At 31.8% G+C, this 17,084-nt stretch overlaps 2 protein-coding genes across 10 annotated transcripts; one reads left to right on the top strand and one right to left on the bottom strand.

Annotated features, from left to right (window-relative positions):
- The first annotated feature begins 2,317 nt into the window (after nt 1-2,317).
- On the top strand, nt 2,318-5,851 carry LOC137823681 (uncharacterized). Of its 3 annotated transcripts, none has more exons than XM_068628906.2 (3): nt 2,318-2,453; nt 2,551-5,225; nt 5,333-5,851. In XM_068628906.2, exons 2-3 carry the CDS (start codon nt 2,600-2,602, stop codon nt 5,695-5,697), a joined length of 2,991 nt encoding a protein of 996 aa, XP_068485007.1. In that variant the 5' UTR covers nt 2,318-2,453; nt 2,551-2,599; the 3' UTR covers nt 5,698-5,851. The 3 variants fall into 3 exon arrangements, with proteins under 3 accessions (XP_068485007.1, XP_068485006.1, XP_090150323.1); XM_090294197.1 differs by having other exon boundaries at nt 2,376-2,798; nt 3,642-5,225; XM_068628905.2 differs by having other exon boundaries at nt 2,340-5,225.
- Nucleotides 5,852-7,187: 1,336 nt separating this feature from the next.
- LOC137823687 (nucleobase-ascorbate transporter 1) lies at nt 7,188-14,308 on the bottom strand. Of its 7 annotated transcripts, none has more exons than XM_068628913.1 (14): nt 13,986-14,308; nt 12,032-12,129; nt 11,754-11,933; nt 10,347-10,447; nt 10,189-10,264; nt 9,577-9,636; nt 9,306-9,493; nt 9,130-9,226; nt 8,763-8,849; nt 8,605-8,663; nt 8,418-8,509; nt 8,223-8,300; nt 7,978-8,138; nt 7,188-7,773 (listed from the first exon to the last, which is right to left on the bottom strand). In XM_068628913.1, the coding sequence occupies exons 1-14, from the start codon at nt 14,059-14,061 to the stop codon at nt 7,561-7,563; spliced, it is 1,566 nt and encodes a 521-aa protein (XP_068485014.1). In that variant the 5' UTR covers nt 14,062-14,308; the 3' UTR covers nt 7,188-7,560. The 7 variants fall into 7 exon arrangements, with proteins under 7 accessions (XP_068485014.1, XP_090150325.1, XP_090150329.1 ...); XM_090294199.1 differs by having other exon boundaries at nt 9,306-9,498; nt 10,185-10,264; nt 13,986-14,247; XM_090294203.1 differs by having other exon boundaries at nt 9,306-9,498; nt 13,986-14,190.
- Nucleotides 14,309-17,084: the final 2,776 nt, after the last annotated feature.

Genomic DNA, 17,084 nt, shown 5'->3' with positions numbered 1-17,084 from the left:
GACCTCAGGTTTAGGTTTCTTTGATTTTAGTTTTATGCATAACCGATTATCATTGAAAAATAGTGCACTACATAATCGATTATGTAGTTAAAATACAATGGATAATCGATTATGGTTGTGACATAATTGATGATTTGATTTTTTTGCTTAGCATAATCGATTATGGAGACTGTGTAATTATGAACTTAATCGATTATCTTGGAGCATAATAGATTATGTTGGATTTTTAATTGCAAAAAAAGTCGATAATGCATCTTAAATCTTTGGATAATTGATTATGTGTTTTTTTTAAGACAACTAATAATCGGTTATGTACATGATTTTTTCAATTTTTTATTTTTTGATTTTATTTTTTATTCATTTTTTTTCAAGCACAGTTTAACCTTGCAGTTGCATTGTTTTATGTGTGATTTTTTTTTAAATGTATGTTTTATTTATGTTTAAATTGTGTTTAGATGTATATTGTTTTTGGAATTGAATTGTTTAAATTACTATAAAAAAATTACAATACCCAAATGACTATATAATTATAAATAAGTTAAATAAATAAATAAATATTACATAATAAATAACAAATAACTAATAAATAATGAACAACTAATAAAAATAAATAATAATTAATGATAACTAGAGAATAATACATAAATAATTGTTGTTTATAAATACATTAATAAATAAATTAGACCGTACAAAGTTTTGAATTACATACTCTACCAATTTCTATTTACATCAATAGTAAATAAATGAAACATGACAAATAACGAAAGTAAATAAAACCGCGTTCTGGTCATACACACAAAACAACATAACCAAGTTAAAACTATAAATAATGGAAGGTGACATGACAAATTGAATTTAGAGAAAAAAAAATTATGCTTTTATATTAAATTATTTATAATTATTTTAAATTTATTATATCTATCAAGTTACTCACAAACTTTCACTCCATTATTACATCACTTATAAATTTCAATAAAAAAAATTTTACAAATCTAAACTAATATACTCAAATCTCAAATCACTTTAAATCCACCCTCTTAAATCTCCTATTGAATCCAAACACAAATTTTTCACTTAATGTGTGTCAAGATAGTCCTTTCTCTTCTAAGAAATCGTATTCCGTGTTGGTGATCTACTCATTTCAGGAAAAAAAATTTACCCATTTTAAGAAATTTGAAAGTAAATTACACTATTCTAAGAAAAAAACCAGAATTATTTATGTAGAATGAATATAGGTGTATGTTTACGTACTATCAAACATTCAAGTCTCTTAATAGGGATGATATGTTGCCAACATGATCCATGATGCACTGTTTCTGCGTTGGATTAAAATCTGTAATATTTGGTCACCAATAACTACGTTGATTAAATCTTATTTAACATTATAATAACAAGATTAACAGAGATAATAGGTAAAATTTTCTAAGTTTAATTAATTCATCCTTATAAAGAGGTTTAGGTTGATCAACATTATCTTACCTTACAGTACAAATGTATTCATCATTTATTATAATCAACTAACTAAGATTGAGAACTAACTTTTACATACAATTCTTCAACATTCCTATCAAGAACTGAAACCCATAACAAAAGACAAGAGCACGAAAACTTTTCACCCTGAGCAGGAACGGAACAGAATCAATATTCAAACTAAGATATATTTGCTTTATTTCATATTTTTGGATGTGAATTTGTCAGAACTTCTGGATCTAAAATGCAAACATGCTGATAATATGATAAGCTTGTAAATTTGGTTTTCTTACACGAAAAAAATATTTTAAATGTGCAGGAATGGAAATCATGTTAAAAAGAAAGTGGACAAACTTAGATAAGATGAAGGAGCGTTGAACTTTTCATTTCTCGCTGCTTGCTCTTTTTAATGCAAATAGTATTTGTACTGTCACGGGTACGCTGGAATCTCACCCGATGGCCCAACATCATGATTTCTAGAATTAATATCATAAAATCTCACACACAATTAACATGAATTCAATAGACAAGTAATTTGGTGGTATACTTATACAATGTCTCTCGTTATATTACATAAATGATCTCATATACTTCGCAATATTCATTATTATGTTATATAAATGTTTTGATCATATGACATAATACTCCGACCTACATAAAGTATATTTATATTTTATATTATATGACAGTGTCAAGATGACCACTTATAGGGAGTCGATTCATCTTTATATTTGACACAATACTTACTATATACATAGAATTTGATGACTTTACTGACTTGAGCGTCGGAATACTGTCTACAACAGGTGAAATGCCTCATTCTTTTGGAGCCAACTCATTAAAGCTTGAAAAATGACCACTCGAAGTCCATTCAAATTCCGACCGACTTCATCTCGACAATAAGAGTATTGAAGTAATGGACCCTATTTGAAGTGAGGAATACAACAATTGACTACAATTGTGCAGAAAGCAAAACATATTCTGTGAGGATTCATCTCTTGCCTCAAAGTGCAACATGAGGTGCACAAAGCTTGTAACATTTCAGTTTATTCTCATCACGTTTTTCTTTTCACTTTTAAGATTCTCTTCCTTGGAAGTTTCTGGTGTTTCTTTAGCCAACGGTACTGTTATGGTTGGCTATGAAGCTGCTGAAGATGAAGACATTGAAGCAAGTGCTCTATTGAGGTGGAAAGCCAGCCTTGATAACCAAAGCCAGGTTTCCTTGTCTTCTTGGTCTACTTTTACTAGCCCTTGCAAATGGAAGGGAATAGTTTGTGATGAATCCAACTCTGTCAGCACTATAAATCTTGCAAAATTTGGACTAAAAGGTACACTTCTCAATCTCAGTTTCTCATCATTTCCAAAGCTTATGAGGTTGTGTTTAAGTTACAACAACCTCAATGGACCTATTCCCCGCGAAATTGGTAACATGTCCAAAATTTCTGAGTTGAAAATGGATCGTAATCATTTTAGTGATTCCATCCCCCAAGAAATAGGGGCACTGCATAACTTGGAGTATCTGTTCTTGAGAGAAAATCAACTTTCTGGCTCCATCCCCTCAACAATTGGAGTGTTGAAAAATCTTGTTACACTTGATTTATCATCCAACCATCTCTCTGGTACAATCCCTTCTGTTGGAAACTTAACAAATTTAGAACAACTTATCCTCCATAATAACCTTCTCTCTGGTCCTATTCCTGAGGAGTTGCGAGGACTTCATCTTCTCACAACAATCATTTTGTCAACAAATCAACTTTCAGGGCCAATCCCGTCTTCCATAGGAGACCTGGCTAATTTGAGGACACTTCAGCTCACTCGTAATAAACTACATGGATCAATTCCTTCCTCTCTTGGAAACTTGACAAAACTCATTAAATTGTCCATGTCTGACAACAAGCTTTCTGGATCAATTCCTGCTTCCATAGGAAACTTGGTCAATCTAGAAAAGTTTAACCTTGCAGTAAACAATCTTTCTGGACCTATTCCCTCTACCTTCAGATATTTGACCAAGCTTACCTTCCTATTACTTCATGTGAACAAACTTACTGGAAGTTTTTCAACAGCAACAAGTAACCTTACCAATTTAGTAAACTTGCAACTAAGCTCTAATCATTTTACTGGCCCTTTGCCACAATATATTTGCCTTGGAGGGTCACTTTTATTTTTTGCAGCCAATGAGAATCATTTGACTGGTCCAATTCCAACAAGTTTGAAGAACTGCTCCAGTCTTAAAAGGCTCAACCTTGCAGAAAATATGTTGATCGGAAATATTTCAAATGATTTTGGTGTATATCCAAATCTGGAGTACATTGATCTGAGTAGAAATGCCTTAAACGGTCAACTTTCATCAAATTGGGTCAAATGTCATAATCTCATAGGCCTAATGATCTCATACAATAATTTATTCGGTGGTATACCCCCAGAGCTAGGCCAGGCACCTAAATTACAAAAGCTTGAACTGTCTTCAAATCGTCTAACAGGAAAGATTCCAAAAGAACTTGGGAACTTGACCTACTTGTCTGAACTCTTCATAAGTAAGAACCAACTTTCGGGCAACATTCCCACTGAAATTGGTTCCTTAGAGCAACTTCAGTACCTTGATCTTGCAGCAAATGGTTTAAGTGGTCCAATCCCAAAACGGTTTGGAAGGTTGCACAAGTTATATCACTTGAACTTAAGCCATAACAAATTAATGGAAAGCATTCCATCTGAATTTAGCCAATTGCAATATCTTCAAAATCTTGATCTTAGTTGTAATTTTTTAAATGGAAAAATTCCAGCAGCACTTGGAAAATTGAAGATGTTGGAAAACTTGAACCTCTCCCACAACAATCTCACTGGAAACATTTCTTCCAGTTTCAAGGATATGATGAGTTTGACAAATGTTGACATATCTAACAACCAATTAGAGGGTCCAATTCCTAATAGTCGAGCCTTCCTTAACGCTCCATTTGAAGCATTGAAATCCAACAAAAACTTGTGTGGCTATGCTTCCGGGCTGATGCCTTGCCCGCGGTTGTTGAATCACAATCCTCGTGATAAAAAGGCCATGATGTTGGAAATTTTCCTTCCTTTGGGTGCACTATTTGTGGTTGGAGTTTCACTATATATTCATTTTGTAAAAGCAAGAAAAATAAAAAAGCTAGAGAAAGAAGAACAAGCTCGAGATCCTTTTTCTGTATTGCATTATGATGGCAAAATAATGTATGAAAATATCATCGAAGCAACAAATGATTTCGATGACAAATATCTCATCGGAAGAGGAGGGTTTGGATGTGTTTACAAAGCCATCTTACCCTCTGGCCACATTGTTGCTGTGAAAAAACTTCAAGTTGAAGTTGACAGGGAAAAGCTTGATTTTAAGGCTTTTACAACTGAAGTTCGAGCCTTGACAAAAATCAAACATCGTAACATTGTGAAGTTGCATGGGTTTTGTGAACATCCACGCCATTGTTTATTGGTTTATGAGTTCCTAGAATGTGGCAGCTTGGATAAAGTACTAAACAACGACACACATGCAGAAATGTTTGATTGGAATAAGAGGGTTAACGTTATTAAAGGTTTGGCAAATGCTTTGTATTACATGCATCATGGTTGCTCTCCTCCTATTGTTCATCGTGACATATCAAGCAAGAATGTTCTTATAAGTTTGGAATATGAAGCTCGAATATCTGACTTTGGAACAGCAAAGATTCTAGATCCTAATTCACGAAATTTAACTTCGTTTGCTGGCACTTATGGATATGCTGCACCAGGTTAGGCCCTTTAATTTTTGTACATCTTAAGAAACTCTACAATTGTTTCAATAACAAGCATTGCCACCTTTTGTGTTACATAATTTTCATAATTTGATGTACTGCAGAGCTTGCTTATACCATGGAAGTGAATGAGAAATGCGATGTGTTCAGTTTTGGGGTGCTTTGTATGGAGATAATAATGGGAAATCATCCACGAGATCTCATTTCTTGGATGCATTCACCCTCTTCAACACCAGAGACATCTAATTTGCCATTGAAGGATGTGATAGACCAACGACTTCCTCTTCCAGTGATGCCAGTTGTGCTGGAGGTGGTCTTGATTGCAAAAGTGGCATTTGCTTGTTTGAATGAAAGACCATTTTCTCGTCCAACCATGGAAGATGTGTACAACAAGTTTGTGATGCCTAAGTCACCTTTAATGAGGGAGACACTCAACACCATTGTACTTGGACAACTTCAAAATCATTGAACATGCTTTTCTTTTCTATAATAACTTCACTTCTTCTTTCCTCTGTTTATGCTGCTTGTAATGTGTTGCAGCTTTTCTAGAAATATTTGGAAATAAATTGGTGGTGTGCCATAAATTGTTCCAGTTATGAAATTTTATTAGTAGACATTCCGTATTTCACTCTCATTTACCATATATCAGTATCTTGCAGATAAAATTTTGCATATGTTTTTCTATCTTTTTTTATCTTTAGCTGACTATAAATAGAAGTTTGGTCAATACCCATAATAAATATTTATTTTATAAACGTACAAAGTATATTATAGTTAAAATTTGTAAAAAAGAGATATTTCAAATTATAAATTAAATGTATATTTAGATTAAAAGATTATATAGTGGTATAAGATATTTCATATTATTGCTAATTTCTTTTAAAGATGTTGAAACTCAAATTAGAACTAAAGATATTAAAACTAATAAACTAAAAAAATGTTAAAAAAAGTTTCTAAAGATATTTTCTTTAGAAAAAAAAGTTAAAAATGTGTTTATAGAAAAATAAAAGTTTAAATCACTTTTATTCAACTTTGTACTTCCTCCATTCACAATAATCCAACTTTTTTATGTCTAATATGATCTTAAATTAATTATCCTCTTTCTTAATAAAAACAATCCATTTATTGAAAGAATAAGACTATTTTTACAAAGTGTTTCAAAAAGTAGCATATTTGTTGCGATTCAATTTGTGTAAGAAAATCTTAAAGCAGTGAAATAGAGCATATACAATGTAATTAAATGGAGTTGATGGTGGAATAACACAGTTTTATATTAGTGTTTGATCTAATTCATTTAAATATACAGACACAATCTTATATTATTATGAATCAATCAGATTCTTTGTATTTTGTGTAATTAACTTTGGTGTTATCTAGCATTTTTCTTGTAAAATGAAATTGAGTTTTGTATTTGATTCTAATTCTTGACAACTGCAACAAACATTTAAGATGTGCTTGATAGCCTCTGGTTAAAAGACATAGAATGGCATTAATTTTAACTGCTTGGTTATTAAAAATGGAAGAAAGTTGAAGCCTATTGGTTTCTTTCTATTTCCACACCTTTCATTTCACTCTATTAAACCATACAAATCCTTAATAACGCAGTAACGCACCTTATCAGATTCCCTTCTTGTCCTAGGGGCTCCCTATTTGCTTTTCTAATGTCTCTATCTCTCCTTTTGGTTTGGTTTACTTCTCTATTTGAAACAATAAAATATGCTTAAATTCTTTTGTTGGTTGAAGGGCTTCAGACAGAGAAATGGTTACATAACGTGCCATTCAGGCCTTTAGTCAGAGGAATCATTCCATATAAGTCCACCACATCTTCATAGAGAGTAATTTTGATACAGATGCCCTTGCAAATAAAGGGTCACATCATTAATGCGTTAATTACTATATCCATGCATGAAATGTTTGGTTGACAGGTTAGAGTTTTGCTTGATTTTGGCTTGGTGCCCCTTTCAGTCATAAAAAACCTGCTTTCTATTATCGTTTGCAAAATGAAATATCATGAATCCTACGTAAAGAAAAGCTGCTTTGACAGCAGCACAAAAAGAGAAAACTATACAGTAAATTCACTAAATTCATTTGGTGGGCATGTACATCGAGAAACAACTCATTACTCATCAGTAAGGAGCAATTATTGCATCTCCTGAACATGGACCAAATGCTTTAGAATCCTTAACTGTTGTAGGACCACGATTTCACATGGGGTCCACAAAAAAATTGGCTGGTAGTCAATGAAAAAGTAGCTTTTGTTAGTCCTACCTCATGAATGCTGGAACATGCAACTCCAAGAAAATCTGATGTACCCTGATAATCTTCATTAAGATCATGTAGGTGGGAAGAACCTATTGAGATTGAATGGCAACGTATAGAATTCTTCGTTTCTATTGTCTCCTTTAAACGTTCTAAACTTCACCCACCATGGCATTCCTCGATCTTTCTTTGACCTTTCTACCTCAAGAGTGTTATCAAGCAACACTGCCACTATCAAACCCACTGTTGGTGGTGATGAGAATAAGGTATTTAAGAATGCATTGAACTGCAAAGATGAAAATTTTGTATTAAGAGCAAGCAAACTACTAAGCGGCTATTTGATTATGACAAGTGTAAAGAACAAGGTTACAAACCAAAACAAAATTCAAAAGTTCAAATTTCTTAGAGGAAGACTGAAAAGAGAGAGCATGACAGTAACATATTATTTCATAAAGCATAATATTAGTTGGCTGAAGAAAAGTAAACTTACCCATCCAGCATTAGTATGAACAAGGCCATGTCGTGAAGGAGTCCAGTATTGATTGAAAAATTGAGGAACAGATATCCCAAGGAACAGAGTGAGACCAATGATAATAAGATTTCTCATGGAGTTCAGGTTTGTGAACTGAAGAAATGATATTCCAATTGAAGCTGTAAACAAGGGAAAGTAGTTGAGAATTGAGGAGCAAGAGTAATGCATTGCAATGAAATCTCATTTTAGAGTATACGACATACCCACTAGGCCAAAGAGAATGCAGTACAGTGCAGCAAAAATTGGGAAGGGTATAGAGGCAAACACAGCTCCAAATTTTCCTACACATCATTGAAGAAAAAGAAAAAAAAAAACACCATAAGTGAAACTATCTATTCTAGCATTGTCGGTTTACTTCTAGTGTAACCCAGGCCAATCTTTGATTTGTGTCTACCAACCTAAAATAGAGAAGAATATCATGAAGCCAGAAGAAATCTGAACAACTCTGCGACTTCCAACTCGGGTTAGTCCAAGGAGTCCCACATTTTCCCTAGAAAAATCAGCCATGATGCTCATCAAGCTACAATAGAAAGATACATGATTGTACACAATTGAAGTTAAAACTCAATGAAGATAAAGACTTACACAGAAACAGTGGAACCAGTGACTGATCCATAGAGACCATCAAGTAAGACGCCAATCCCCTGGTTAAGATAGAGATCACCTCCAGCAATCAGTCATATAAACTTTCCTATAATATTGAAACTTTTAATAACTGCTCACAAGATTGAAGTTTTAATAACCTGCCAACCAATGCCTCGACTCAATACATAAGCAGGAGGAGGAGTAGCAATTGCTAGTCGAGATGCTGCCATATATGCACCAGTTGACTGCAACAAGAAGTGAATGTCAAGATGTCAATGCATTGTTGAAAATTCAAAAAATATCATGAGATGATGAGACTATATGGTGATTGTATCAGTGTTTTGTTTCTTAACTCGTTGTGAGGCTTTTGGGGGACCTAAGACCCCTAGGCGAAATTTCAAAATGTCAATCTGTATCAACAGATGACATGCACTGGGATAGAACACATACATAAATACAATAAAGCTATACAGACCAAGTCAATCCAAAAATTAAAATAAAATAATAAGGAATGAGAATAAATACCTCTACCATTGAGACAATAACCGCTGACATCATGGCAAATGAATGGCCAGCAGAAAATGTAGGTGGACCCCATTGGAAAGGATATGGGAACATGAACCTAGTACAACATGAAGAAACCTACGAAGTCAGCAACTTGAAACATATCAAAAGAAATTAGAACATGTTTTTTCACACACCATGGGGCAGTAGATATCAGATTAGCTCGATCTGTTCGACAACTATTTTGTGTTGTGTCTGGCTTGTGTCGGTAAGCTCCACTGGCGGTCAAGATAACAGCATAGATCCAAACAATTGGCACACAAATCAGCACTGGAAAACGTTCAAAGATAGGGATATCTCTAAATGGTCTCACGTGCTTTAGATACTGCACTTTATAGCAAGTTTGATTGTCTTAGGAAAAGATTTATAATTTGATGCACACCACAAATTTCTAGTTAAAGCACTTACTTGAGACAAACCAATTACCAACAACAGCATTGGTATACCAATTTCTACACAATCCCCCAACTGAAAAAGATGATAATAGAAAACATTGAGTAAATTTATAAACATGGTATGAAAAATATGGCAATCATCAAGCTTATAGAGAGATCATGGCCAATTACAAGATTTTGATGAAGAAAATGCCATCAATGTTTGCATGCAAATAAAATAACGCATTATGCCATTATCAAATAATTCAGAAATATAGTAAACATGGTGAATCAAAGAATTTTGCTACCGAAAATGTTCTCAATATCTCTGTATATAAATTAATAATTATGCTACTACCAAATAATTTGAAGATAAAAAGTAGAGAAAGCCCTCAATGCATATATGCTGAAAAGAAGGATAAAAAATCAATATTGAATTGGAATCACTTAAATAGGTAACAGCCTCAAAGATTGGATTCTAGAGAAGTTCCTTAAATATTACAGTTTATCATTATTCAAAATAAACTTTGTTCTAGATGTTGATATTGCATTGCATTCACATAAACTGTGTCAATAGAAGACCATTTGTCAAAAAAATTAGTACAGAGATCATCACAATTAAGATGGCGATTTGAGCCACACCTACCACAGGGAATCCACGTTGAAATAATCCTAATCCAACCAATCCAACTACAGGTGCCATACCAAGGGGACTGAAAAATCTGGAGAGAAGATCCAAAAAAATAAATGCTTGAAATTTATTTAGACATTTTCAACTCAAACATGTCACATGTTACTAGTAACCTTGAAAAGAGTCCCCAGATTTGGCTGTAACCCAGGATTATCTGAATACTTGATGCTACAATTAAAGCTCCTTGTATTGCTCGCATTGTTTGTATAAATCTCTGCAAAGCAATCACATCGCAAAATCTCTTATTCCAAACAAAAGAGAAATTTAACTGGATTTATATGAAAGTTTACATAATTTATGTTGCTCCTTAATAAGAACACATTAGGAGAGCCACACAACAAAAGCTAGTAATTGTAATTAGATGCCCAAGGCTTTATAAACCACACAATAAAATTTCATAGTTCCAATGTGAGACTGGAGTCATATCTCCCAACTGAACCTAACATCCCGCCACACTCCACAGCCCAGCACCTATTTGAGCTGACTGTATATTAGTCCATCGACTAGTCCCAGAACCACACTGCAATGCTGATATCACGACCTTGTGCCTCTTGTTTGCAGTTGAGATGTGGTGGAATGCTTTGATACCAACTCCTAGGAACCAAACCAGTACAAAAGAAATATTGTGATCAACATTGAACAGGTAGATGGTAGGGTTCCACTCTGATCTAGGTGATATAGAAGTAGAAGATGAAATACCACGTATTAGTCCATGGTATTTGAGATAGCCTAAAGTTCTCCCTTATTCCAAGCTTAACTCCCTCACCCCCATTCTAACCACTCCTCCTCACCAATCAAATATATTCAATTAGAAATTGTATATGATTCTCGATTCTCTGTTCACTGCCTATTTCTCCTGGTGTTCATCCTTCACAGTATATCGGTCTCCTATCAATCCCCAAATTATATTAGGATACCGCTGTCATCTATCCAAAATTAAGTCCACACATTCAGAGGATGTTTAATCATAATTGAGTACAAAAATATTATATGTTAGACGAAATGCTAGTAAGTAGTAACACGCTATTTATTATTGTTTGAAATTTACTCAGACTCAAACTCATGTGAGAGTCATTGAATGTGTAGGGTCCACTAGGTGAGTCCCAAAAAATTTCAAACAATACTATAGTGTTAGAAAGAGAATGTCAAAAAGTGAGCCCTCACTTTAAACTTCACTGACAACCTCATACTAAGTGGATATAGCAAAGTTGGTAAAACCTAAATAGATGATTTTCCCAGTGATCAATAATTAGCCTATCTACAACTAAACCTGGTATGTTTCACTTAAGAACAATAATTGAATTTTGTTGAGAATAATAAATCCTTGGTTATGTGCTTAGGAATGTTGAGTCTGGAAGCTCCCGTAGAGGATTCAGTGCTTATAAAGGTTTGCAGGTCCCAAAATCAATTATGGACAAAGGATTATCATTGCTAATTGCTAATGATTAGATGTTACAAATAAAAAAATGTAATGTCCTCTGAACCTAACAGTGGTGAAGAAAGGGAATGACGAAACTTACTTCATTAGGGTCACTAATTTGTTGTAATGATGAGTCGGTGATAATATAAGCAATTGGGTATATGTATGCAGATGAACCTCCTCCAACTACTGTAGGCAATCTGGTTCCAAAAAGCGTTTGGAGAAGTGTGTTAACGCCAGCTACAAAGAGCAGTGTCTGTATCACCCGTGCCTTGTCACCCTGGTGGTATCAATATCCAAATCACGAACATGTAAATATCAGCAATAAATGTGTGAAATGCAATAATTGTTTTACATATGAGCAGAAATTCAACATACATCACTTCCTCCCATGGCATGAACAATCCATGAAGGAATCATCACACTTGTTCCCAACATCAATATATAATTTTGAAATGCAAGTAGGATAGCTTCAGCTGCAAGACAAGAAATTCACAGTGAGCCAACAAGAAAGAAAATGTAAAGGAAAATGGGAACATTGATACCCCAGGTCACAATCTAAATTGCAATTCAAAATTTCAAACCATTGATTACAAAACAAGAAGACAAACTTCATGCCAAAATTGTGTATATCTTGCGCATGGATTCTGGTGGAGATTCTACATCATCTAGACACATGACCAAAACATGCAGGCCTTATCTTAGAAGTCAATTTTATATAATTGAGTTTCACCCAAAATCTAGATTCTAAGATGATATCTACCTTAGTGACTATTATTGGATCTATGAAGCCTATCCATATGCATTCTCTCACTAGAATAGACCTATATGTATACTGTGCATTTCATCCTCAACTCTTTAACTTAACTACACTTCTCACACACAGATATATGAAAATTTGGTGCAGGGTTTCTTTCTATGATATCTACAAATACCCCTATCTTGTTTTTTTATACACTACTTGAACACAAGTCAATAAAGTGAGCCGGTGTGTCTATGTGTTGACGTTTCAAACATACCTTTAATACATGTGGGACACCCCTCCATGGTGTCACATAAAAAATTCTTTCTTTTTCTCATATACTAGACAAATCTCCAACACAGGAGAGCAACGCCTACTATTGGCTAAACACTTCTCTAACATTTCAAATCACTTTCTTGTGAATAAAGTTAACTTGCGTTTATTATAAATATCACTCATAACATTTTTTTGGCTCATTATCATCCGGCTTAACAAGTCATTTTAACTTCTAAGAAATATTATTCATCTTATTTTGGATTTTTTTTTGTATAAATTGCATTGTGAAAAGGATGCCTTAATGTTCTTTCTGTGATTCATTATCATATAAAAATTGAAAAAATAACTAACCACCATGTTTTTAGGAAGATGAATATATATATATAAATAGAGTTACGCTGTTATCTACGAATAAAAAAGTAACAAAAAAAACACTTATTTGACGAAGACTTATCTACTCCAACACTTTTCTAATATGCATATTAGTTATGAATTAATATGTAGGGCCACTTATTCGATCGTTATTAGTAACCATTTTTTTCCTTGAACCACGCCAGAAGAGGTGGGGCAAAGTGGTAATTACATTATAATGGTCATGATTAAAAGCCTTCTTAGAAACAGTGATCACTATTTCAAATAGCTAAAAGACAACTTAAAATGAAGACGAAAAACAACGATATCAAGATTTCTATTTAAAAACGAGAATGCTATAATAATGCACTCAAATTAAAATCTAACTAACCCCAGAAGAAAAAGGCCAAAAAACAGAAAACTTCAAACTCTCAACTCTATCTAAATAACATAAAAATCTCAACTTTTCAATCCATATAATACCAGAACCGAAGTAATAGCCTAGTCTCACACTCTTTGAAGCAACGCATTCAAAACTAACAAACCCAAATGGAAGAAAACCTAGCCCATGCAATGGCTTCAAGACCAAAAAAAAAAAAACTTTCAATCATTTCATCTATCCCATCCATTTGGGTTTGTAACTACGGTTTTAGAAAACACAAAACATTGTCATTTGTTCTTCAAAACAGACAACCTTCTTCTTCCTTTGTTTTCAGTCCACAAATGATCATCAAAGTTCAAAACCAAATATGTAACAAGCACCCACTTTTGCTCACAAAAATACACCCTTTTTTGCCGGATGGCAATAGAAGATGACGAAAAAGAATAGAAAAAATATGTGTGACAAGTGAGATAAGCAACTTGAAAAGGTACAGAGAAACACAAAAACTAGTTTTTTTATATTCGTATATTAAAACAAGAGAAAGAAATGAGAGGGAGCAAAATATAGAAGATAGTACATACCCCAGGGAGGATTAGAGTCTAGACAGCATTCAAGGTCCTGAAGCTGTTCCATAGGGAGATGGGTAATGTCTGCCATTGTTGTAGCTTGAGATGAATACAAAAGAGAAAGAAATAGGTATGGGGAAAGAAGAAAAGGAAAAGGTTGATGAGGAAGAAGAAGAAGAAGAAGAAGAAGAAGAATTGAGAAGAAAGTAAAGTGCAATCCAAGAATAATAAAGTGAAGAAAAGCATTAATATTAATTAGTGAAATGATGGGAAGGGAAAGTGCAAGTGTGTAACACCCTGAATAAGCTAGTTATTATTTTTTGGTTAGGAAAAAAAGCAACATGGTTTACGAAAGTATTCCTGAAAAACAGTGAAGCATGCAAGGGTCCCCACAAACTCCAGAAGTGGCCTCACTGAAATGTCCTTTGGTTCTCAAAAAGACTGTTTTAGCCACTATTGGAATGGTACGGAAGCCATTCAGAAGCACCATTTTGTTGCCCTAAATAAATTCTAAATTCGACATTTTGTGTTTCTCATATACCTTTGCCTTCACCTCTTCACATTCACATGCATACAATCAAATTCAAAACTTCCAAACAAATTAAATATATTTTTAGTGACTTTTCATTTTACTTTTTATAAGATTAAGAAGCTATGTATAATGTAAAATTAATTTGTTTTTATTTTTTAAAAAAATTATCTCTTTAATATTCATTTTTTTATATTCTATTCCATAATTTTAAAAGTTATAAAAATAAATTAAGATTAGTTTATTATATTTTCAATTAACATATAGATTTACATGAATTAATTTTAAAAATTAATAAAAAAATAATTAGATATTATCTAATAAAATTAGATACTATTTTATAAATTAAAAAAATTATTGATATTTAAAATAGTTTCTATTATTAATAAAAATTTATAAAATAGCTTTTAAAGTGATATTTAGTTATTAATTATCAAGATTTAGCTATTTACTTTTTTATATTCTAAATTACTAATTTAAATTCTAAAATATTAGTTGTTAAAATCTTAATAGCTAATTTAGATACTAATATATAAATTATTTTATAAATTTTTATTAATAATAAAAACTATTTTAAATACAGTAATTTTTTAATTTTTAAAATAATATCTAATTTAGTCAACATAATAATTAATTATATTTGAATTTTTTTTAGTGTTATATTATTTAAAATTTGATTAAAATAGATTAATATGGATAGTGTACATGTATAGTAATATATTAGGTTATTGAACTAGGTTTTTTAAGGATTTTATCTGAAACTTTGAAAAACTGAGTATTAAGAGACTAGGGAAGTTACATAAATTGAAAGCATGTTAGATACCTATTAGTGAATTAATGTAAAACTAGTTATGTTTTAACAATATATCGTTTTGTTGGATTAGATACCTATCTGTAATTGTTTTCTAAACAAGGTTTATACGGTCTTGAATGTTGCAATTATTTTATATAAATAATAAATAACTAGTTAGTACGTAAACTTGGTATATTATTGATGAACAAATTGAACGTTTTATTGTAATTGAATTGAGACATTAATATTGAGAAAAAAAATGTTTTGAAAAATAAGAGAAAATCTGTCTTAATTCAATTAATAATAAAACTAAATTTTAATTTTAGTAATGTCCCGGTAAAAATGATACTTTCAAGATATCTACATTGTGATATTCATTCAAACATAATGTCATTGAATGTTGTAAGATAGCATTAATGACAGAGTATCATGTATAAATGTTAATTTAGTTACTCAAACAATATAATTTTTTTTAATCCATGATTAATAGTTTGAGGGATGAATATGGCTTAAATGAAAAACAAATATTTTTCTTTTTTCTTAGAATTTGGGTACTCAAACACTGAGTGAAAAAGAGACAAAATCAAGTTTCTCTCCTTTAAATGTACATTTAAATATTCTAATAACATTTAAATGATATATCTTACCGTATAAGTGTTGCTTCATAATTTGAATAAGGGAAAATCAATATTAATCGAGTAATGCTATTAAAAAAAACTTATATTTAAGTGATGATGTATGAATTAAGTGTCCTATGTATACTTTAGTGATAAAATGTGGATGTAATGAATAAATAGGAATTGAGATATTAATGATTGTATTTGAATAATAAATAGTAAATATTTATGATATTTTATTTTTTAAAATATGTTTCATGATTTTGAATAATGAAGCTTTTAATAAAAGTAAATATTTTGATTTCATTCATGTTTTAAATAATTAATATTATGAAGTGAATTTTTCTATTAGACTTTATTGAACAAATCTAATGAACTATTCTTACTCCATTAAACTATTGAAATGTAATTTTCAATATCTGTATGGTAACTGTGTGAATGTATTTTAAATATGAAATATTGATAATATATATATAAAGTCAGGTTGAAAATTAGTTGGAATAATTTAATCACTTTTCTATAAAATAAAAGTGAGAGAAAGCTTTGGCTTTGTTTTTTTTACTGAATTACCCTTTAACGGTACATTTTCAAGTTTTATTCAACCTGTTTTCTTTCTTATTGGTGAACGCTCATGTAACACGATTACTAATGTATTTCTATTAACTTATTATTATATATTAAATTTCACAATACAATATTTTTTTTACAAAAATGTCCATGAAAACATTTACTTTTATTAAAGCTTTTTATTAATAAAATTTTATTTTAATATGGACCTTATACATACAATATTAAAATTAAAAAGAATTGCCTATATAATAAATATTTTTCAATTAAAAAAAACTTATTTATGAGTCCATATTAAAACAATGATTTTACTAATGAATTTTTTGGTCCAAAATACTAATGGAGTCATGGGCCAAAAAAGAGTATGGGCTCTCTTCTGTAATCAGTTGAAGGAAAATTTGTCCCGCACCTCATTATTTCTTTTTGCACCTTCATAATTTTGTAAATCCTATAAGTGCTTTTTTTTTGCAGAAGAGTATGGGCTCTCTTCTGTAACCAGTTGAAGGAAAATTCTTCCGCGCCTCATCATTTCTTTTTGCACCTTCATAATTTTGTAAATCCTAAAAGTGCTTTTTTTCATGGATACTTTTTTTAATTCGATAGTGTAA

Source organism: Phaseolus vulgaris, chromosome 8 (assembly GCF_051622355.1).
Source record: "Phaseolus vulgaris cultivar YP4 chromosome 8, ASM5162235v1, whole genome shotgun sequence".
Lineage (NCBI taxonomy): Eukaryota > Viridiplantae > Streptophyta > Magnoliopsida > Fabales > Fabaceae > Phaseolus > Phaseolus vulgaris.
Note: the sequence above shows the minus strand (reverse complement) of the source record. Positions and strands in the feature narration are given on the sequence as shown.

Coding starts and splice junctions, on each gene's coding strand:
- LOC137823681 (XM_068628905.2), top strand. CDS start 2,486: ATGAGGTGCACAAAGCTTGTAACATTTCAGTTTATTCTCATCACGTTT. Junction 5,226..5,332: donor TTATGGATATGCTGCACCAG/GTTAGGCCCTTT, acceptor GATGTACTGCAG/AGCTTGCTTATACCATGGAA.
- LOC137823687 (XM_090294199.1), bottom strand. CDS start 14,061: ATGGCAGACATTACCCATCTCCCTATGGAACAGCTTCAGGACCTTGAA. Junction 8,510..8,604: donor ACTGGTTCCACTGTTTCTGT/GTAAGTCTTTAT, acceptor TGATTTTTCTAG/GGAAAATGTGGGACTCCTTG. Junction 8,301..8,417: donor GATATTCTTCTCTATTTTAG/GTTGGTAGACAC, acceptor AATGATGTGTAG/GAAAATTTGGAGCTGTGTTT.